This window comes from Medicago truncatula, chromosome 3, assembly GCF_003473485.1.
Source record: "Medicago truncatula cultivar Jemalong A17 chromosome 3, MtrunA17r5.0-ANR, whole genome shotgun sequence".
Lineage (NCBI taxonomy): Eukaryota > Viridiplantae > Streptophyta > Magnoliopsida > Fabales > Fabaceae > Medicago > Medicago truncatula.
The window spans coordinates 22,591,763-22,615,139 of NC_053044.1; the positions used below are offsets into that span (position 1 = coordinate 22,591,763).

General features: G+C 32.0%; 2 protein-coding genes across 2 annotated transcripts; one reads left to right on the forward strand and one right to left on the reverse strand.

The window, feature by feature from the left end:
* Nucleotides 1-11,384: 11,384 nt before the first annotated feature.
* On the forward strand, nucleotides 11,385-11,822 carry LOC120579559 (egg cell-secreted protein 1.2). The gene has a single exon (XM_039831984.1). It carries the CDS (start codon nucleotides 11,385-11,387, stop codon nucleotides 11,820-11,822), a length of 438 nt encoding a protein of 145 aa, XP_039687918.1.
* A 293-nt stretch (nucleotides 11,823-12,115) lies between these two features.
* Nucleotides 12,116-17,527, reverse strand: LOC11421701 (protein trichome birefringence-like 43). Its single transcript, XM_003599893.4, has 5 exons — nucleotides 17,110-17,527; nucleotides 15,004-15,175; nucleotides 13,847-14,022; nucleotides 13,361-13,519; nucleotides 12,116-12,651 (listed from the first exon to the last, which is right to left on the reverse strand). Exons 1-5 carry the CDS (start codon nucleotides 17,361-17,363, stop codon nucleotides 12,357-12,359), a joined length of 1,056 nt encoding a protein of 351 aa, XP_003599941.1. The 5' UTR covers nucleotides 17,364-17,527; the 3' UTR covers nucleotides 12,116-12,356.
* Nucleotides 17,528-23,377: the final 5,850 nt, after the last annotated feature.

A 23,377-nucleotide genomic window follows, 5' to 3' on the forward strand; every position in this document is an offset into this window, starting at 1 on the left:
TGGAATAATTTTTTTAATGAACACGTAATAAAAAGTTACCATTTTTATTTTACTTTTTATATGCAGCCTTGATTTATAGTATTCTCTAAGAAACACAATTCTGCTTTTAAGCTTTTTATTTGTACTAAACTCTGAAATTTTGTGTTTATGTAGTACCCAAGATTGTTGCATTTCCCTTACCTTTTTTGGTTGATCGTGTTTTCTGCTGCTGAATATGAAACGTTGGTATATGATTATTGGTGTTTTTTTTTTTGGTTACAATGATTATTGGTGTTTGATTACAATGAAGTAGTACTTGTTTTGCAATACAAAACTATTTTCGAGCACGAATCATTGCTTGCTGGTAACGGGCTATTTCTTTTGGTTTATTAAACAAAATTACAAATGTTTTTTAACGTGTCTTCTAATTAGGGGAAATAAAAATAGAATGTTTGATTATGAATTAATGATGATAAATATGTTTCTTAATTAGGTGATAGAGAGTATTTGATGTATGTTAATTAATTTGGTGATAGAGAGTATTTGATGTATGTTAATTAATTTGGTGATAGTTTTAAGCCTTTGGATTAAATGAAATGAATGGATAAGATTTGGTGTCAAATAAATTAACTGACTTTCCTTTCAAAAACAAAATCATCAAATTAACTGACGAAAAATGTAATCAAGAATTGAACAAATTATTGGAAAATGCGTTCAAAATTTTTTATTTATAATTTTGATAATATCTACAACAATGACATCATCTCACAATTATTGAAAAATGCATTCAGATATTTTTATCTGCCATTTTAATACACTTAATATCTACAACAATGGCATCATCTCTAGGGGGTGTTCAGAGTCGAACCCATAAAAAAACGTTAACGGATAAACAAAAACAAAAACAAAAACCACAAAAAATTGAATTTTTTGGATGTGTTTGGGCCATATAGATTAAAAACCGACCGATTTGATTTGATTTTTGGTTTATAACTTAAGAACCGGACCGAACCGAACCACACTTATTATAATGTTACTAGACTCTTCTCATACTCTAGACCGGTCCATTACCCCTTGTTAACTTAAACTCTTCAGATCACTCACTAATAACTAACACAACTATCCAACTACCAAGCGAGTGTTTAATTCCTTCTTTTTGGTATACTTACCAATGACTTTTGCTACTAAATTGAAGGAATCAGATAGTTCATTTCTTAATCTACCAGCACTCCAAACACTAATCACCTCTCTTCTCTCCCTTTTCAATGTGTCGCCCACCTCTAATACCACTGTCGTCGATTCCTTCATCCTCCTCGGCAAGCATCACCAACAATCCTCTCATCGGCTCTGATTCTCTCTCTCTCTCTCTCTCTCTCTCTCTCTCTCTATGGGTCATCATGTAACATTTTCGTGTATACTCACTACTACTTTGATACTCTTTTCCTTCTCCTCAATCACTGAATCAAATAGATTAGAAAGAATGAGTTTTTTGGTCTCTAGTTTGTTGAGGGGGAGGGATTTCGCTATTTCATGTGTTGTGCAGCCTAGATTCCCAATTCCTTTTAGGATTTCATCTTATACAGATTGTTGGGATATTTTCACTAATGAGAAACATAAGTTAAAAAGTATGATTAGGAGGGGATTGCAAAATGTTAGTCTAACCACTGATTGTTGGAATCCTGTCCAAAATTGGGTTATCTTTGTCTAACTGCACATTTCTTTGATCAAGATTGGAAGATGCACAAAAGAATTCTTAATTTTTGTCCAATTATAGATCATACGGGAGAAACAATTGGTAGGAAAATTGAAAAATGTTTGGAGGGGTGGCTGATTGATAAAGTTTTTACCATTACAATCGATAATGCTAGTTCTAATGATGTTTCTATTACTTACTTGAATAGAAAAATGGAGGATTGTAATTCACACCTAGTAAAGGGGAAATACTTACATATCAGGTGTTGTGCTCACATTTTGAATCTTGTTGTCAAAGACGGATTAACAAAAATCCAGTCTTCAATTAGCAAAATTAAGAATGCAGTTAGATATGCTCGTCAATCTCCCGATCGCATGGATAGGTTTAGAACTTGCATTAGGGAAGCTAGAGTACAAGAAAAGTGTATTGTGCAGTTAGATGTCTCCACTAGGTGGAACTCTGCTTACTTGATGCTTGACAATGCAATTAAGTTTCAAGAGGCTTTTAAGAGATTGAATGAAATGCGTGCTGAATTTTCGCATATGGAAGGTGGGGTTCCAAAAATTGAGGATTTGGAGAATACAAAATCCTTTGTTAAATTCCTGAAATTATTTTATGATATCATTAATAAGTTTTATGGTTCAAATGTTGTAACTTCTTCTCAGTATTTCAATGAGTATGTTTTGATATTGACTACCTTCAAGAAATGGATAAGGAGTCCTGACAAACATCTTGGAAACATGACTGGAATAATGAAAGCTATGTATGATAAATATCGGGGGAATTTTAAAAATGTCAACTTGTTGATATATGTTGCAGTGATACATGATCCTAGAAACAAGTTTCAATTTGTTAAATGGGGCTTGAATAAATATTATGAAAAGGAACTTGCTGATTTTTTGTGTGATAAGATAAAGGAGACTTTACAAGATATGTTTGATACATATAAGCTTTGTATTCAAGATCACTCTGAAAATAAAACTCAATCTTCTAATGCCACGTCCTCAACTAAGATATTGAACTGTCCTAAACTAGTGTCGTGCCTGTGCGACGCACGGGTGGATCCAAGATGAACCGAGATGTCAAGAATTCTGAATTATAACACTATAAGCAGGCACAGTCGAAATATGGCACAACATAAACTCCAGGCCATGACACCTATATATACTGTCCCAACAGAAACATATGTATCTTGACATAAATAAAATATAAAATGTAAAGAATAAACCCATAGAAAATTCACCATGGGAAGAATATTATAATATTAAATTAGCCTTCCTCGCCAAGGAAACCCCACTTGCAAACAAACAACGGAACATGAATGGAGACAAATAACACGGTGCATGTAATTGACTTTGGCACTACAGGTTAAGAATATAACCAATGAGGGCTTGACATGTGTGATACCCCAAATTTTGACAACTTTTCTCTATTTTTACACATTTTATTCGTACTTTTAAAATCGGAAATGTCCGTCGTTTTAGACGAAATTTCGGCAGAGATACCCCAATTTTTGACCTAAGATTATATAATGGGGGTACATAATTGTGTGAACGAAGTAAGCACTAGAAAAATTTTATTTGGAAATGATAAATTAAATAATTAATTTGGTCATTATTAAAAAGTGCTGTCTTGGTCCCCAAGTTTTGCTAAATTATTTTAGAACGCAATCTAGAATATTTTGGAACACAATCTAAAATATTTTGGTAGACAATCTAATATATTTTAGTGCTTGATCTGAAATATATTTTGATACTCAATAATATATATTTATGTACTGAATAAGATATTTATGTACTGAATAATATATTTTTGTACTCAATATGATATATTTTGGTAGGCAATCTAATATATTTTAGTGCTTGATCTGAAATATATTTTGATACTCAATAATATATATTTATGTACTGAATAACATATTTATGTACTAAATAATATATTTTTGTACTCAATATGATATATTTTGGTAGACAATTGGCATATTTTTGTACTAGATGAATTACTTGTTCCCAAAGTTTCTCACCTATTAGTTGCGAAGTTTCTCTATAAATAGAGGGCTCACACAATGCATTCAACACACCGAAATACACAGTTGATGCTTCCTGTGTTTTTCTTCTCTTCTCCCTCTTTTGACTTGTGTTGACGAGTCTTTCTTCTTTTTCTACTCCTTTCTGTCCCTTTCGGTTTCAAGGTATTTTATTTTATTTTTGTTTTGCTTTATGTTATAAAAAATACAAAAAAAAAAAAAAGATTTTGTGGTGATCCAACATTACTACAAAATTCTCATACTTTTATTTTGTTGCTACGTTAGTTTTATATATCATTCAAAATAACAAAAACATTCAAATGAAAAAAATTCCAAAAATATTGTTCTTATCATCTTAGTTTTCTCTAATTCTCAAAAAAATTCTTCCTACTCGTTTCTTTTTATTTTTTTGCTCATTTCTTCACTTGCTTTCAATTGTTGCTTTATTGTGTCTTTATATAATAATTTTTACTTGTTATTTTCACATGTCTATTCTTAATTTCTTGCTTATTACTTCTTATATCTCATTCATCACAATTTTCCTTATGCTTACTAACGATTTAATCTTTGTTTTGAATCATAGCATGCACATTTAATTTTCTCATCATTTTATTTTGTCATTGACTTAGTGTGTATAAATAGGAAATCGATGTAAGTTTTATTTCTTGCATTTTATTTTGGCATAAAGGCCTTAGGGTTGTATTTAGGAATTGATGTAATAATGTAGGTAACACAAGCACCGACACTTCAAATTTATTTCTTGTACGCCGTTACGTTAGCTTACCGTTAGTTTAGAAAAAAAAAACCTTTTTATCAAAAAACCTAAACATGTCAAATTCAAAAATCATTTTCTTAACAACATTTTCTCTTTATTTTCTTAATCAATCAATCTTAATTCAACTTCAACCATTTTTAAACTTTAAAATCAATCAACCTCACTTGTTTCCTTTGTCTCATGCCTTAAGGCCTCTTTCTCTTCTTAAAACCCATTTTCAAAAATCTTAAAATCAACCTAACCCACCAAAAAGAAACTTTTTAGGTGAACTACATTGGTTTTGATCCCTTTCTTTAAGGGTATGTAGGCAGGGGAGTCAATCCTTCCAATTTAAATAAAAATAACCAAAAACATACTTCTTCTCCCTCCATTCTTTCACTTAGATTTTTAGGTAATAATTTTTCAAGTAAGCAAATGAATTTAGCACAAGATAATCTAGGTAAGAGGTTCCTATGGGATACCATAGACGCTTAGGGTGCTAGCACCTTCCCTTCGCGTAACCAACCCCCAAATCCAAAGTCTTAAGGGTTTTTACTCATTTTTTCCCTTCCCACGAATAAAAATCGAGAGTTCAGAGATTGACAATTCAAATCAATTAATGGTTTGATATCCGAAAATCACGAGCACAACATGTAAACAATTAACTGTGATAACCCAAATTGACCTTGCATTAAACCAAACACAATATGAAACAAAAGATTTGAAACAGTCAAAAATAAGCACTAGGAGACAAAAGAGTGATGCACGTGGAAACAAAATTATGTCATCAAAGTAAAGGGGCACATAAGAAAAAGAGAATTCCTTTCCTTGTTAGGAAAAAGCGGCGCACAATCCTTAAAAAAGGATACATCCAATAACAGCTGATGTCAACATTCAAATATTTGAGGTAGGCATAGTCCAATTGCAACATGAAACACTTCATTTATAAACAAATAATCCAGTTGAAACTTCACCCACTTCTTGAACCTTGATACACCCAATAATAACTACCTCAAACTCATGCCTCATGATTAAAATAACAGATGAAATTAGAGCAAAAAAGATGTGCATGTAGAATGGGGAAGTGAACCTTATGGAGACTCCATATCATAAGAATGAAAAAAGACTATTGGAGTCCAATCTAAATTTTTCAATAAAAACAACTTGAACACTAATATCTTACAATAATCTATCATATATATATATATATATATATATATATATATATATATATATATATATATATATATATATTCTAATATTCAATTTATGACAGTTGATCCATATAGTTGTTTGGTAGATATAAGTGACTACATCCAATGAAAAAGGCTTTAGTTGTTGATTTATTTTAGACCCTTATGGACTAAAGTGTTCTGATTTATTTTTATGAGAAGCTAAAGTAAATTATTTTTTATATTTGAATGATAAGACTGAGCCTCAAATATTTTTGGCATGGAATTAAATATATACAGATTCCAAAACCAATAAAATAGAAAATTGTCCTTAACTAAACAATAAAAAAAAGTAAAGTTACACATAAGGTAGCATAATCATCCTTGAAAGATAATATACTATGAACGATAAACCTCAAAATCAGAAACTTAAAACTCCACACCATACCTCGTGCATGTAGAAAATATGATAAGTTGTAGCATTTGTCAAACTATAGTTTAGGACACCCTATAAATAATTGCCGTTTGCAAATTCTTGCAAATTAAGAAAAACCAAGAGTTTCCATGATTTCATACAATACAATTTAAGAAAAGGCAATTCAGACTTTTTCTACACTACTGCATAAATAACCATAAGCATCAGAATAATTAATCAATTGAAATCTCTACTCAGTTATTCTACTATAGTGTTCAATCTTCATTGAAAAACAAAGCACAATAGCAGCACTGCTCTTGGGAGAGACACGCCCTTCAAAACACCTTTTGCACTGAATTCAAACCGTGGTCTTGTTTCCTTAGGAATACTCTTGTTGGATACCGTGAGATTGTTCTGCTTGATTAAATTTTAGAAACCACACTTGTTAGACTTGATTAAATTTACCTTGGGAAATTTAGCTCTTCTTCTTTCTAAGAAAACACAGCTTCTAGACTTGTTAAAATATCAGCTTCTCCTTTGTCCTTCCGGCGCTATTCATTTTACACACTTTCATTTTGAATGCTATGATAGTGCAGGATCTCCATTTCATGATCTGCATAGGTATATGATACACTAATACAATACAATTCTGCTGTCATTAAGGCATGGTAAATATTTCTAACACAAACCAAATGATGATTGCAGCATCAACTACTCAAAATCAGTACAGAACATGGTGGTTAGCCCAGGACAATAGTCCAAAACAACAATACTTTCACCAAACACAAGCGATTATTGATTCAATATAATTCTCTGAGATTGTAAAATAAAAATCGTATTCCACAGCAGAAACAATTTCATCGGACCGATGTTGATATAAATGCAACATAAAGTTAATGCTTATTATCAGACAGATCGATACAACAAAATTAATATAATTAGCCGAACACGATGTCGAAAACACGACACCACACACGCAAAAATCTCTACCGCACTCTCAACAGGATTCCTAATCTTAAAATCAATTAACGTTACATAAACCAAAATTGAATTATCAGAAACATACATCTCACAAACACAACAAACACCAAATATCATATATCAAACCATTGTCTACAAATCACAAACACAATACAACCAGAATATGTTATAACTTACACAAAACAACCGCAGAGTTAACAAAAGATCAGCTGGGAACACACAACTGCAATTAACTAATTCAATACAGCCAAAAGACCTAGGTTCAATACACTCAAATGCCAACACTAAAATACCATACATCGCAAGACTAAATTACCTTACCATCCCTCACATACTCCCTCTCAGCAGATATACCGGTCATCAATCCAAGAACATCTACCAATTCAATCAGAATCAATATATATAACCACGACAAAACGTAAACAAAATCATAGATAATGAAATCACAATTAATCAAAAATTACCAACTAAAAATGGATAGTTAGCAGTATGCTTCGACAAATCTTCAATCTTGCTGAATGAAAGTCCATTATCGGGAATAGCAGAACCCTCAATCTTCTGAACCTTTGTCTTCATCTGGAAAATCAGATTGAATTCGTGTGTAGTAGTACGATAATAACTAACGTTTGGTTCAACTGACAAATAGGACATCCTGTAGGCATCTCATACAACAACTGCTTCCGAACAGTGGCATGAATCTTGTCACCCTACCAAATCAGCATTAACAAACCAAAGATCAAATGCGATTAAGGAGGTACATGCCATCAGGACTGTGAAAAAGACACATAATAAATGCCAATTGAACCTCAATTCAAAAACACACAAATCAAATAAACATACCTTCTCATCAATAAGCACCATCTCCAAAGAGTTTGGCTGATCAGGGTTCAGGAAAGAAGGTACCTCCGACATTCTAAAGATCCTAACCTTAAAACGCCACCCCTCCCTACCAGGCACAACGGCTGCCAATGAATCATAACAACTGTCCATGACAAATTCAGCAAAACAAAAACAAAAAAAACTCAGGAACCAAAACCAGACGAATAACAAAATGAGACTCGGCACAGGCAACTGAAAACAACAACCATACCACACCACCATTTATACACCAGGAAGAGGGCAATAGAGAGATTTCAACTTAGAGACAAAACTGACAAAAAAGGAATATGTACCTCCACAAGACAACAAAATAGAAGATTAAGATGTGGGAAGATTTTCCCAATAAGACAAAAAATCCCACCAAAGACAAAAAACATATCCACAACCAAACCTGATTCAATTCAAACGATGTTTCAGACCAACAACACAAAACCATGTGAGAAAAAAAAAAACTTGCTGGAAAAAAAAAACGGAAACCACCAGAATTGGAGATGACCAGGAGAAATTAGGCAAAATTGACTTAAGTCTATTGTAAGGGTTATTGATTCCAAGAAAACTTGTCCCATATCTCGACCTCGTGCGCGCCCACTCACGTTGACCACAATAACCCACCTCTAGAAAAAAATTTACACTTATGACCCTAATCTTGCAAATCCCTCCAAAACAAATATTCAACCCGGAGAGAACTCTATCATTTCTTAGACTACCGTAGCTAACAATCTCTCTTTGCCTACCCAGAGGAATAATCTTGATATTGATTTTGAAAATTGCGAGGAAATCCAAGATACTCCCACTCGCTGTTAGGATGACATGATAACTTAGCCCTCTCATTTTCTACGCCCTTTCAGTTCATTTGTTTGTTATTGAAGCTCTTTTTAATACTTCAGTCATCTCTTAGAATATTAGAGGTGGCATACAATAACAACTCCAGAAGACAACATAAAGACATGATTAAAAAGTACAAACCCGCTTTCCTTGTTATTAAATTTCACGGACAACTGTAACCTACTCGATTTTATCGCAACTAGCGGCCGTTTCACCTGGCATCGTAATAACAATGGCCTTCACATCATCTCAAAGAAGCTATAAGGGTCTAGAAAGTGTTGCTTGGCACCTTGCCTTATGAGAGGCTTTCGTTGAAGTTCTTTTAATGCTGACTTGAGTCTTAACTGATGGTTGGACTAGCCCTAGATGATCTAAATTTTTTCCAAGTTACTCTTACACCTTACATAGCATATGGATCTCAATTGGTTCAGTAACTACTACTTAGACTATTTTATTTTCATTTTGTATTTTATGCATAACTAATAAATTATTTTGTTCTTGATTTGCATACAAACTTAATTTGCAGAGTACATAAGATCAATCAGGTATGATAAAGTCATCTTATACAGTTCAGATGGTTTCGATGTTGGTTGTGATATATTGAAAAGAAATGTTGGAGAAAGGAATACAACAAAGATTGGATCTGGATGGATGCTACTCCCTCCGTTTCACAATACTTGTCCATTTTGAAGAATAATTTTGTTTCACTTTACTTGTCACTTTCAAGTTTCAATGCAACATTAATTATTGATTTATCAATAATACCCTTACTTATTTATTGTAGAGAGAGAAATAATAGAATGAAATGATAAATGAGTAAGGGTATTATAGAAAAAACACAAAGAATTTCACCAAAACTGACAACATGTATTTAATTCCTTGGCATGTGTAATTTTTTCAAAATGGATATGTATTGTGAAACATAGGGGTATTAATTAACAAGTTTAAAGGTGGAAATGAAATTAAAGTCTATGTTCCTAAACAAATTGCTAAAAAAAAAAGTTTGGTAACAAAAACACTTTAAACTTCATATTTTATCGGTTTCTATAAAGTTGTGATGATATATTAATGTTTTCATTTTGTTGAACCTTAGGTCCTAATACATCCTTACAAAATCGGTTTATAAAATAATAGATATCTCATCTTTATAAATTTTTATCAAGAGTCTTATCTATCCGTTACAAAACTTGAGTTTTTTCCAATACATTTCCTCTACATTTGTAATTTCAACTTCATCATTTCCTTCAAAAACAAAAACTTCATCGTTAAATTGAATGAATTTTATTTTATTAACTACAATCATTAGAAGGTCATTCTACTAATTAATATTCCTTCAACTACATGCATTTAAGCTACCGACTACATTGATTAACACCATCAAGAAGATGATGAATTCTTTCTGGTCGGGTCAAGGTAAAACTAGACAACGAGGTATTCACCGACTACGAATGATGAATTCTTTCTGCTTACTGACCCGCGTTCGCCTCCTTGACAAAGTCCAATGTCTAACCAATTGTGTTAGTTGTCCCTCAAATTATGAGTATCTCGCTCCTGTATTTTTTTACTGTCCTATGTCGGGTAGGTACAAGTGCAACATTGATGCCGCTTGCTCTTCTCATTTCAAATGGACCGACATTGGCATTTGTGTTCGAGACTTTCAAGGTACATTTGTTTTGGCCAAGGTTGCTAGTTATCATTGTCTTTATTCAGTTGATGTTGGTGAAGTGTTGGGTTTGCACTCTACTTTGGAGTGGTTGAGCGACATGCAATTTGATAACGTTGACTTTGAAACAGATTCCAAGATGACGTCTGATGACATGCTACTCAGGACGACAATTCTGTATTTCGTTGTATTATTTATTCATGTCGTTCCTTATTCAAATCTTTCTTTACCAACTCTAGGGTGGAGTTTGTTAGGTGATAAGCCAAACGGGATTGCTCATGCTCTTGCAGGAGAAGCCACGTTACTAGCTAATTCCGTTGTTTATTTTGATATACCCGAATATATTGAATCTCTTATTATTCATGAAATGCTATAAGCATATTTCCCTAAAAGTAAACATTCATATTACTCATAAACACACATTGAATATTTGTTGATACACGTATCAACTTATCATGTACTAAATAAGGATACATTGTGAGAGTGTAATCTCTTCTAATAGATTCAACCTCTATTGCTTTTATATATATATATATATATATATATATATATATATATATATATATATATATATTGTCTTTGTTTATATATTTAATTTAGTCACTTCATCCTAACGGCCAAAGAAATGGATAGTCATCATCATGGCTTAATTCAAGGAAAATGGAGATTTTTGAATTAGAATATTACCCAAATGTTCATCGTGCCCTAATGGAGACAAATAGACTATAGAATCAATTGTCATTTAAATTCAACTCAGTTATTATTACTGTTATATCTCCATCATAGAGAATATGAACATCCTCAATCTTTCATATACACTTTTCTTATGTAACCACTGCACATTTATGTTTACCCTTCATCTCCCCATGAACCTACCGTTACTAATTATTTACTCTCCCTAGTTAGCTACTATATATATAAAACCCTAAGTAAGTTTCACCATAACAATCCAAACTCGTCATATATAGAAATATAAAAAATTTCTTCTAATACTAAAATGGCTTCCTCTCATAAAATATTTGTTCTTGTTGCTCTTGCTCTTGTGTTCATTGCATTGAACTCATCAACGTCTATAGTGGAATCTAGGAAACTGTCTAACCCTAATTCCAATTTGATGAGCCTTGAAGCAAGATTGAAGGTGAGTGGTGATGAGCCTTCTAATTGTTGGGAGTCACTATTTAAGCTTCAAGCATGTAGTGGTGAAATTGTTACATTTTTTCTAAATGGTGAGACTTACTTGGGCTATGGTTGTTGCAAAGCAATTAGGGTTATTGGACATGATTGTTGGCCTAACGTTGTTGCATCACTTGGATTCACCAATGAAGAAACTGATGTATTAGAAGGTTATTGTGATCAGGTTGAGGATGTTCATTCACCACCATCACCTCCCACACCACTAGTTTCATTTGTTGATCCTAAGGATATTATTCCATAAAGGAATATTATGTAACTTTGGTCTTTTATGGTTTAATTTTCAATGAATAACACGTAATAAAAAAAAATTTACAATTTGTTTCTATTTATTTATGATGCCGCCTTAATTTACAACATAATTCTACTTTTTATTTGTACTAAACTTAAAAGAGTGCCCAAAGATCACTCGTTATAATTTCTCATAACTTAATCGAACTAAGAGCATCAACAAGGTAAATAAAACTATTAGTGTTAAGACATGTTTTAGATATGCCTTCTCAAATATTTGGTGATATATTTGATTGAGATTCCAAGTGAATAAAAAAGTAGAGAGATTCTCATATAATCTTCAATTTTGAGTATAACATTTTGTAAATTCAACCTAAAATTTGATCAAATATATTAGATAAGAGCAATTTCATCCTATATATAGATCAAATAAAAATCACATTTAGATTATGTAATGAGATACCTTATTCCATCATCCTTTACAAATGAAAATATACATGTTTACTAAGGATATATTTTCTCTTTTGAGAATAGGCATTAATCAATTTTAAATTAGACTTGCATATAAAAGCTGATTCCAAGTATCAGGAACACCAGCTAGGCACCAATGGCTGCAATCCATGTCCCTATGTCCTCCATGTCCATAAACTGATGGGTGGCCATCTTTTCTCAGCTGTGATAAAGTGGTAATGTCAAGCAAGTATACAGGCTTTTTCATGGCTCTTATAACTCTCTCTAAAGCCAACTGTGCTGGAACTGGACCTCCTGGATACATAGATCCTGATAATGGTTTTTCTTGTCCTTCACAAAAGTTTGCTTTTGGGTCTCCCCATTGCCTTGAGCTGAAAATATTTTGAAAAACAATAATAATTACACTTCTACGTAACTATATGTTCATTTTGTTTGTTAATATTTATATGATTATGTAATAAAAATTTGGCTTAATATATACTTGTTTACCCCCTGTAATATTAGCGATTTCCGTAAAAAAAAATTGTTTAGATTCCAACCCTGTAATTTGAAGATTCTTTAGTTTTAGATATACATGGCATCAAATTACAAAATTTAAGGTACTTTAGTCCGCTGTAATTTGAGAGAATTTCGGATTACCCCTGTCATATCATCGATCGATTTTTTACAGTCAAAATTCATGAAGGTCTAAATCCAAAGAATCTTTAAATTACAAGGTTGAAATCTAAACAAATTTTTTTTTTTACAAGGGAGTAAACCGAAAGTCGCTAATATTACAGGGGTAAACATGTATTAACCTTAAAAATTTATCAAAATGTTCTCTTTTTTATGGTAAAAGTACAACAAAGGGTATGTGATCTATCTTAAGTTCATTATATCTTTTTCGGATTGTAGAAAAATATGTAATAGAATTAGGAAAAATTAGTAGTATAATTAGGGTTATGTTGATAACTAAAGTTCAAACATAATTGAGTAATTTGAAAAAATTACTTTCATAATGGCATTGCCCTAAAGAAATTGACATCCTAATTATGCAATTTTCATCTCATCATAATCAATTCAATAGAAACAAATACTTACTTTAGATGATCTGGAGAGATTCCTTGGAAGAAGACCTTTGTTTTGGTAATGTCAACATTGTCATCAATCCATTTGGCCCATGTTTTCAATCCTTTCTCATATGCAACCAAACGATCCATATCTCTGAATGTGTTATTCCCTTCCTGAATTAAATCCCATCTGCATATACAAAGTAAAACTAAGAAATATTGATACAAGTATACATTAGAAAGAGATAATTGCTCTTCTCTCATCTGTTTTTGCTCATTCTCGTTTTACGTAAGTTAACTCACGCTGAAAATACACCTGCGTGAGTTAACTCACACTGCTGTTTTGACGGGAATGATCAAAACCAGATAGGAGAAGAGCAATTATCTTATAAAAATGTTTTCCTTATTCTGCAACAGGAAAGTTGTCCATTTGTAATTATGTGCGAGTGAGGGGACCAAATGTGACTATGCCATAAGATGTATAAGCCAATGAAGAATGTGTATGGATTTTAATTACGGTTGTTTTCTTCCTGTGTGAAGCCACCAATGCCAAGAATCAAATATCAACACATCAATTCCTTTCCAATTTCTGGCAGATTGAATAGAGTCTAATTTCAGGACCCTACCAATATTTTCACTAAAAATGTCCACCAGAAACGCATTGCGTGAGAACATCACCTTAACACCATAAGTCTGCAAATCATGTCATAGAAAAGATATAAGTTATGTGCTATTTTTCATCAATAAAAAAAAAGTGCTACTTCACCAATAACTGAACTCCAAGTTAAAATTTTCATTTGAAAAAGTTTGTAGTCGAAGTTTCAATTTAGGGTTTAATAAGTTTCTCCTCCCTAAAAATATAGTGAATTTTGATTTTAATCCCAAAAAATAAAAATGAGATGTTTTTATCCTCTCAAATTTTTTGTTTCGTATTCATATCAAGGTTATATAACACGTTCAAGTACAAGATTTGTTCAATTTATGTCCATTTATAATGTCCGACTCATGTATGTCCATATTATTATTATGTTCAAGAAAATGTTTAAATTATGTTAAATAGAGACGAAAATGGAAACAAATTTTTTTTGTGAGGTGGAAACATCTTTTTATTTTTAGAGACTAAAATCAAAATTCGCTATATTTTCAAAAGAAAAAAAAAAACTTATTTTATAATAACTTGGCACTGTAATGTTATAGGAGAAATTCTCTCGTGATAATTGTAAAATAATCATTGATATCGTATTAATTAATAATAATTTCTCCTTCACCAATTTCATTTTATAAAAAAGAAACAAATACATTGATAAATCAAGATTATTTACATGTAAAAGAGACCATATTCATTTGATACACATTTATTAGGATAACAAGTTGTCTCATGGTTTGATGTGTGGAAAATATCTTGAAATTTTATATGCCTCCATCTATTTCTTATTTTATGTGTAACCGTTAAATAACAAGTAGTTTTATGATGTTAAAGTGATGTTGATTTTGTAACAAAAAAAAAAAAAGTGATGTTGATTTGTAAAATAGATACCACCATGAACTAGGTCAAATAATTGAGGGTGAATATTGTTGATTTGTAAAAATATTTTTGATAGATTTAAATTATGATAATGAGACAGATTTAGAAGGATATAAGAAATGAAAAAAAAGTTAGGATAGAGATCTAACAGTGAATGTGAAAATGGAGAGATCACCAATCCTCACTAAGGTGTAATGAGCTTGTGGTACAGCTATGTGGAGCATGCAAGTGAGTGATTGCCATTGATTCAAACTCAAAGAGTCCCCAACAAACAAAATACTTTTCCCTCTATATCTTCTTAAGAAATCTTCACCGTTGAATCTGTATGATAAATTTCATTAAAAAAAAAATAAAGTGGACCAAATTAAATTGCATGGTCTTAATCATCATTAAAAGATAATTTTGTTCGGATCTAATTTGGCATGTGATCCTTATTTGAAAACAAAATGGTTGAAAACAATTTCACAACAACTTCATCTCAATAACAACTTATCCACACATATTTGTCAAAAAAAAAAAAAAAACTTATCCACACATGCATCCTATGGTGGGTCAAGTACATATAATTCTAACAACCTTCGATTGATATTTGGCAAATGCCATTTCAATATTTGAACGTATGAGCGTTGACACCAATCACCATACAACACTATAATCTCTAAATGAATAGAAATTAAAAATTGATCCCTAATTTTATAGACTAAATTGACTAACGAAAAACAAATGTAAAGACTAAACAAATTAACTAAAAACATATTCGATGATAAAATCACTTACAAAATGATTGTTTGTTAAATAATTTATTGGGGTACGTCACCTTAAAAAGACAGCCTAGCAAACAAAGTAATGATTTGGAACTTTGCATGTACGCAACAAAATATCTTAATAATAATAATTGGAGGTTATAACTAACTACAATCATTCAACTTTTTATTTTTTTATGGCATGATGAAAATATGGGTTAGGAGAAACATGAAGATCATTGAGTGAAGTTAACTAGGGAAAGCTATTAAGAGAAAACATATCAATGTCCAACCTTTTTCCAAATTAGGAGTTGTTTATTTATTTTATTCTTTCTTGCACCCCATTATTTTGTGATAGATAAACTTTTGAATCCACAAATTTATACTTGTCAAATGGTAGCATAGAAATTAAAAGTATCCTAAATTTAGGTTAGATTTGTAACACATGAAGCAATGGTTTCTTTTTTTTGCTTGGAGCTATATTAGGGTATCCCGCAGCCGAAAATGAAAGCATACTTATCTCTCAAGATAATAGAGATTTATTTAAGTGGCTATTGGATAACCATTGGTCCATTACCAAAGAGTAGTTCTTTCCATACACGTCTATGGAACCTTAATAACTTAAAAGATCTAATCACTATTTTTTTTACTTAATTTCTATGTTTGTTAGGACCCCTTTTTAATTGTCTTGATAAACAAGTTAAATTCCTTTCACAAATCAAGATGAAGAGTCCATATTTTAAAACCAATTTTTATTTTCTATGAAATTAAAAAATCAAGATTGAAATCTAGTCCATATAATCTTAATCGGACGGCCGATATGATCCGATACCACAAATTGTTAAGTTAGGGAGTAAAAAAGGCGGGAAAGATATCATTTCCAAGACAAAGAGACATCATCTACCTAGGTTGATTTGTCTTTCTCTCTGTTATAATTTAGTTTGCATTGTGTGTGTTTTTTTTCTTTCTTCCATATCAGAAATCTTTACAAAAGCACTTTGAGAGTAAATAGATTAAATTCACAGACATAATTTATGCAGCCATGCCTATTATATGTCAGAATAAACTAATTTTGTGGAAGTAAAGAAAAAAGAAAAGTAAAATATCACAATGATTATAAATTGTGTCCACATATGCAATTATACCAGAAAGTTTTTTTTTTTTAGGAATACTAGGAAATATAAATGTTGGAGACCAATTTAGAACTATTATTAATTTTTTTTGGTACAAACTTAGAACTATTTTTATTACCAGCTAAAATCATGCATCTTTACAATGGTCCGTTTTAAAAATCTTGGCCACCACAATTTAGATTGTGACATGAAATTTTTTACATCTCCACCATCGTGATTGAGGTTGTATCGAGGACATTTGACCACAATTCTCTGCAATATCAAGTATTACAACTCGATCCTAACCACGATTCATACCTTATTTTATGTCTTTTACCGATATCAAGCAAATAACAAAGTTGAAAATATACATCACAGAAAGTAAAAGAAATGTATGTACCTTGGTAAGTCACACTTTGTGGGCTGCCATCTATACTTGAGATAGAATTTATCTGGTCTACCATTATTTTGACAATCAAATTCTTTTTCTATAAAGGGACACTGTGAGGTTTGATAAAGAGGATATGATTCATCATAAACCCATTTCCCTTGAAACAAATCACAACCACTCTTTGCAAACCCTATTGTCTTCCCATGAACATGAATCATGAGAAGCACATGAATTAGAGAAACAAATATGATGATAGATTTCATGGTGGTTTTAGATGATGGAAGCGGTTTGCAATTTTTCTAATGAGGTTTGTGTCTATTTATGCTAGTGAGTTACATGAATAGGGGATACTATAAGGAGGGAGAAGAGTTAACATCAAATGGATTTAAATTGGAAACTATTTTAAATTGGAAACTATAATGAATATGTACTACCAAACAAACAAATACTACTATATAGGGAATATATGAGTATTTGAGAACGTGTGTGAGTGGTAGAGGTTGAATGTGTTAATTTTCTTTAAATAAGATTAAAGAATTCTTAATGGTGAATAAATAAGATTAAAGATATCAAGTACTCCCTCAGTCCCAAAATGTAAGTAAAAATGGTTCGTTAATGTATTTTGTTCAAAATTTGTGTCAGATACATCAACTTATGTTAACCATTTTTGCTTACATTTTGGAACGGAGGGTGCAACAACAGGTAGAAAATGGGTAGCGTAGGTTTTTTTTCGAGGAGGTTAGACTTCTTTAACGTGACGAATAAATGTTTAAGGGTCCGTTTGGTTCGAGAGTTTTGGAGGGGAGGGGAGGGTAGATTTTTAATTTGAAATGTTTGATTCAATTTTTAGGAGGGGATGGGAGAGGAGGGGAGCAAATTTTATTGCATTGCCAAAATTATCCTTAGATTAATTTAAAATTTCAATATTATCCGTATAACAACATTTATTATTATTAGATTATATTATCCTTGAAACAACTTTTATTATTATTATTATTATTATTATTATTATTATTATTATTATTATTATTATTAGAGTAAATTACACTCCCCTCCCCTCAAAGATGCTTGAATTACACTCCCCTCCCCTCTTATGTTAAAATATACACTCCCCTCCCTTGAAAAATAAAATTAATACTCACCTCCCTTATAAGATGCATGAATTACAATCCTCTCCCTTAATAATTAAATATGAACTACACTTTAATCTATGTTAACATAAATAAATATTTTTATAATATATATTAATTTTGAATCACCATTTAAAAAATATAAACTCGTTTCTTTATAATCTAAATGTTAATGACAATTAAATTTAAATATTGTGTTATTAATTTTATAATTTAGAGTATAAAATTCAATTTTAAATAACCATACTTAATCGACTTTAGTAATTTTTCACATATTTTAATTTTATTTTGGGTTGTTTCATATTTTATAATAGGGTTTAAAACTATATGTTAATGAAATTGTGAATAAAAAATAGAGAAAGATATGTATTCAAAATTTGATTATATTAAAATGAATCCGCAATGTTATTTTTTTGCTAGATATTATTAGAAATAAAATAAAAAAAGTATTGAGGGACTAAAGCGTAGATTTTAACTTAAGAAAGGAGGGGAATGTGATTCAAGCTTCTCTCAAGGGAGGGGGGTGAAATATTTTCTAATATGTTTTGAATAAGAGGGGAGGGGAGTGTATATTTTAACATAAGAGGGGAGGGGAGTGTAATTCAAGCATCTTTGAGGGGAGGGGAGTGTAATTTACTCTTATTATTATTATTATTATTATTATTATAATTATTTTTTTTATTTTTTTATTTTTTTTATTAGGTTATATTATCCTTGTAACAACTTTTATTCCATATTATTAACAACTTTTCTTTGTAACAACTTTTATTACTACTTGTAACAACCCTATTACAAATACATTATTCCATCGTCTACATCGTGTTGTTATGGATTACATTGTTATTTTTTCGTTACTTTATTATCCTTATTCAATTAAGTTTAAGGGTAAAACAGTAAAATAATTTTAAAATCACTCATCTCCCCTTCCGAACCAGACACATTTTTAATTAAAATATCTCCCCTCCCCTCCGTTAAAATCTCTTCCCTCCCCTCATCTCCTAATTCTCGAATCAAACGGACCCTAAAGGATAATGCTAACCAATACCCCCTGGTTAAGGAAGCCAAAAGAGGAAAATTTAAGTCAAAAGAGAAAGCTTTTAATGCATTTATTACATAACTTTGAAGGTAAATATTACCCTTTTTAGATTATTATTTAAGCATTTAATGCAAATATTACTATATATGACTTCTTAGAAAGCTCGACACATGTTATTGTTCAATAATTTTTAAATCTCGACCCATGTTTAAATCTCGACTAAGAGAGATATCCACTTTTATTGTTCAATAATTTTTAAATAGAGAAAGCTCATGAGAAAAAAAAAATTGAAAGAATGAGTAAAAAAAATAAGGTATGCTACTTTAAATAAATCAATAAGTAGAGAAGGGTTGTGGTTTCATGTTTTAGTCGCCCGTTATGGCGAAGTAGGTGGGAGGTTGGAGGTGGGGGCTGTAACGCCCTATTTAATTATTTGATTGTTTTATTGAGTTTAGAGTCCATTTTTATGACTTATGTGATTTATATGATTTTTGTGTGGTGTTGTTGTTTTATTAAAGTGGCTTATTTTAATATTTAATAGAATAAGATTTGAAAATAAAATAAGATTAAGTTGTGGGGGTTGTTTTGGAATTTAGAAGAGTTTAGTGGAATAAGTAGAAATAAGATAGAGGGTTGAGGAAATAAATAGGAGAAACATAGGTCATAATAGTTTTCACGTGAAACAAGTTTTTGGAGAAAAAGGGAGAAACCAAGAGAAGAGAAGAACCAAGGAGGAGAAGCTTTCGATCGATTAACCTAAGGTAAGGGTGAGGCTAACTCTCAATAATCATAGTGTATGTAAATTCTGAAATTGATTTAACATGTAGTTGTTTATGAATTTGAGAATTAGGGTTAGAATGTAGAATTGAATCATTGGAAGAAGTAGGTAATCTGATGGATTAGGGTGATAAAGGATGTTTAGATTGCAGATTAATCACAGACTAAGTTCCCAATCAGTTATGGAGTTTGGGTCGATGGAAGTTGGAATTTATGATTGAAAAGTCGGAGTCTAAACGTTTTTGCAAACATGAGATTATGTGAGGTTTGGGAAATCGATTTTGGGTTTTTGAGACTTGAAATAGTTGTAGATTATGATAGAGCCAAGTGTCAGAAGAGTGTAGGCGAAAACGGCATCAAAATCCGATTAACGGTTTGAATTTTACGCGCGAAATGGTGAAAATCGCACTTTTTGAAAAACAGATTTCTGGACCTGATACTGTCAAACCGTGCCGCGATTTTTGCAGGCGTGCCACGATTTTGATGGCAGAATGTTCAGTGGTTCTAGACACAAAAACGCACCGCGATTTCTAAAATCGTGACACGATTTTTATGAACCAGATCCTTCATATTTCACTATTTTCACCCTTTTTCGCTTTGAACTGAGTTTTGGTGTAAACATGAAAGTTTTAGATAATTTTTTTAGCTTTCCAATGACTTTGGTTTGACTTGAAAATGATTTTTAATTTTTGAGATATGATGAAAATATTTCAAGGAGGTCTTAGTGAAATCTTAGGAAAATTCAGTATAACCCGTTCTAAGTTAATCCAAAACTTATGGAATAATTCCAACCCTCAAAGCTAGAAGTACTATGAGTTCAATTAAGGTGTTTAAGAGTATTTAACCCATGTTGTGAGTTGATCTTGGGATAGCAATGGGAGTTGTTAATAAATTATAGACTTACAGAGAGCCTGAATCAAATGATTAATGATTGTTGGTTAGTTTAAGATATTTATATTATGTGGAAAATGTATGATATTGAAAATATCGTTGTTTATATCATTCAAGTTGTTATTATTAATATTGTTATGTTGCAAGTTGCTTATGTTGCTGTCTCTGCTGTTGTTAATTATTAATATCATTAAGTTGATCAAGTTGTGGAGTAAGTCATAATTATTTACACACAATTGTTGTTGTCGTTGTCTACGTTGTCGTTGATGTTGCTGAGTTGTATGTTGATATACACAAATGTTGAGTCCATTGCATGCTCATAAATTTTTAAGGGCTCATGCCCTATGAATGCCTTGTCATTCAAATTGTTGAGGGCTCATGCCCTGTGAATGCTAAATCATTCAAATTGTTGCGGGCTCATGCCCTGTGAATGCTAGTTCATTCAAACGCGTTAAAATGGTACCACATGCATGTGCATTGTCACATTTGTCGTTGTCGTTGCATAGTAGTTGTTGTTGGTTGAGTTGTTGTCGTTGTTGCTGGTTGAATTGTTGTCGTTGTTGTTGTTTGAGTTTGTAGGTGTTGTTAATGTTGATGAAGTATGAAACAAGACTGTTGAATTATCCGTTGTTAATTAGATTGTTAAATACAATTGGTGATTTATATACCTATTATTATTGTTTGTGAATCTCACCCATTCTGCTTGGAAATGTTGCTCTTCGTATGGGTAACTTGCAGGTGATCGAGAATAGTTGTTGTTAGTTGCTGTCGTGAGTGGACCTCCTCTCACGTGTGTCTTAGGTGCTCTGATACGTAACGGGATGAGAATTTTGTTGTTGCTTTCTGTTCCTTACGTATTATTTTATGAAGTTTTATGAACATGTTGTTGGAATAATTTTATGAGATTTTATGTTGAGGCCTTGGTGCCAAAGATGTTTAAATGTTGAATAAATTCCGCTACGATGAAATAACTGATATGTTGTTAAATTTGAAGGATAAATAGTTATTTATTTCTGTTTATGTTTTTATGAAAAGAAGTGTGACATTCCGTTTATGTTTAAATACTCTGATTTATATGTGAAATTTTTAAGTTGGGAAAACGGGGTGTTACAGGGGCCCAGAGTGTTTCTTTGTGGTGGAGGGAGGTAGGTATGATTCGTGATGGTGATGGAGACATATGTGGAGGGTGGTTCAGTGATAGTATTAGACGGAGGGTGGGTGATAGTGCTGCGACTTTGTTCTGGTCGCATAGGTGGATTGGAAGTTCCCCGCTTTGTGTGCGTTTTCTTCGATTATTTGACTTAGCTGAGAACAAAACCATTACAGTGGCTTCTATATTCTCTATGGGTCTGGAGCAGGGTGGGGAGGGGTGGTGTTGGCGGCGTAGGTTGTGGGTGTGGGAGGAGGCTTTGCTAGAGGAGTGTAGGGCATTACTATTTGATATCTCTTTGTGTCCTAATGTTTCAGATATTTGGGAGTGGCTTCCTGATACTGCAGAGGGGTACTCAGTGAGAGTTGCCTATGATTTGTTAACAAACGGCGAGGATTCGCAATTGGGATTTTCGTTTGAGTTGGTGTGGCATCATCAGGTTCCTCTGAAGGTTTCGGTTTTTGCGTGGCGCCTTATTTGGGATCGACTACCAATGAAAGCTAACCTGGCTATTCGTGGTGTTATTCATGCAGATGATATCTTTTGTGTTTCTGGGTGCGGTCACATGGAGACGACCGAACATCTTTTTTTATCTTGTTCTACGTTTGCATCTTTATGGCAGCAGGTGCGCGATTGAATTGATTTTGCTGGAGTGGACTCTAATACTATTGCAGATCATCTGGTGGAGTTTACTTATTTGACAGGTGTTGGTAAAGCTAAAAGTTCATTCATGCAACTTATTTGGCTCTTGTGTTCTTGGGTAGTATGGACTGAACGTAATAACCGGTTGTTCAAAAGTACTGTAACCATAATTCCTCGCCTGTTAGATAAGGTTAAATTGTTATCTTTAGGTTGGCTGAAAGCTAAAAAGGCTGTGTTTGTCTATGGTACGCAGAGGTGGTGGTCAAGCCCTTTTAGATTGTTTGGGCATTGGCTAACTTGTGTAATCCCTGTGCTTTGTGTTACTGAACTATTGTAACTTTTAGTGGTATCTTAGGCACACCTTATGCTTGGGAATTGCTGTTTGGTATGATATATAATTTCATTTTGATTTCTTCAAAAAAAATAAATCAATAAGTAAAAATATACTATGTTACTATTACTAGTTTGAAACTCACGCCCTGCATAAAAAAATGTTTTGTCGAAAATTGATTTTGTATATTTTAAATAATATAAAGTTTTTAGAAAAATATGAGTTATAAAATGTACATAAATAAAACATAAACATTATACCTGACCTATTACAATTGATAATACCGACATTGTTAGCATGAATATGTTCTTTAATGTCCC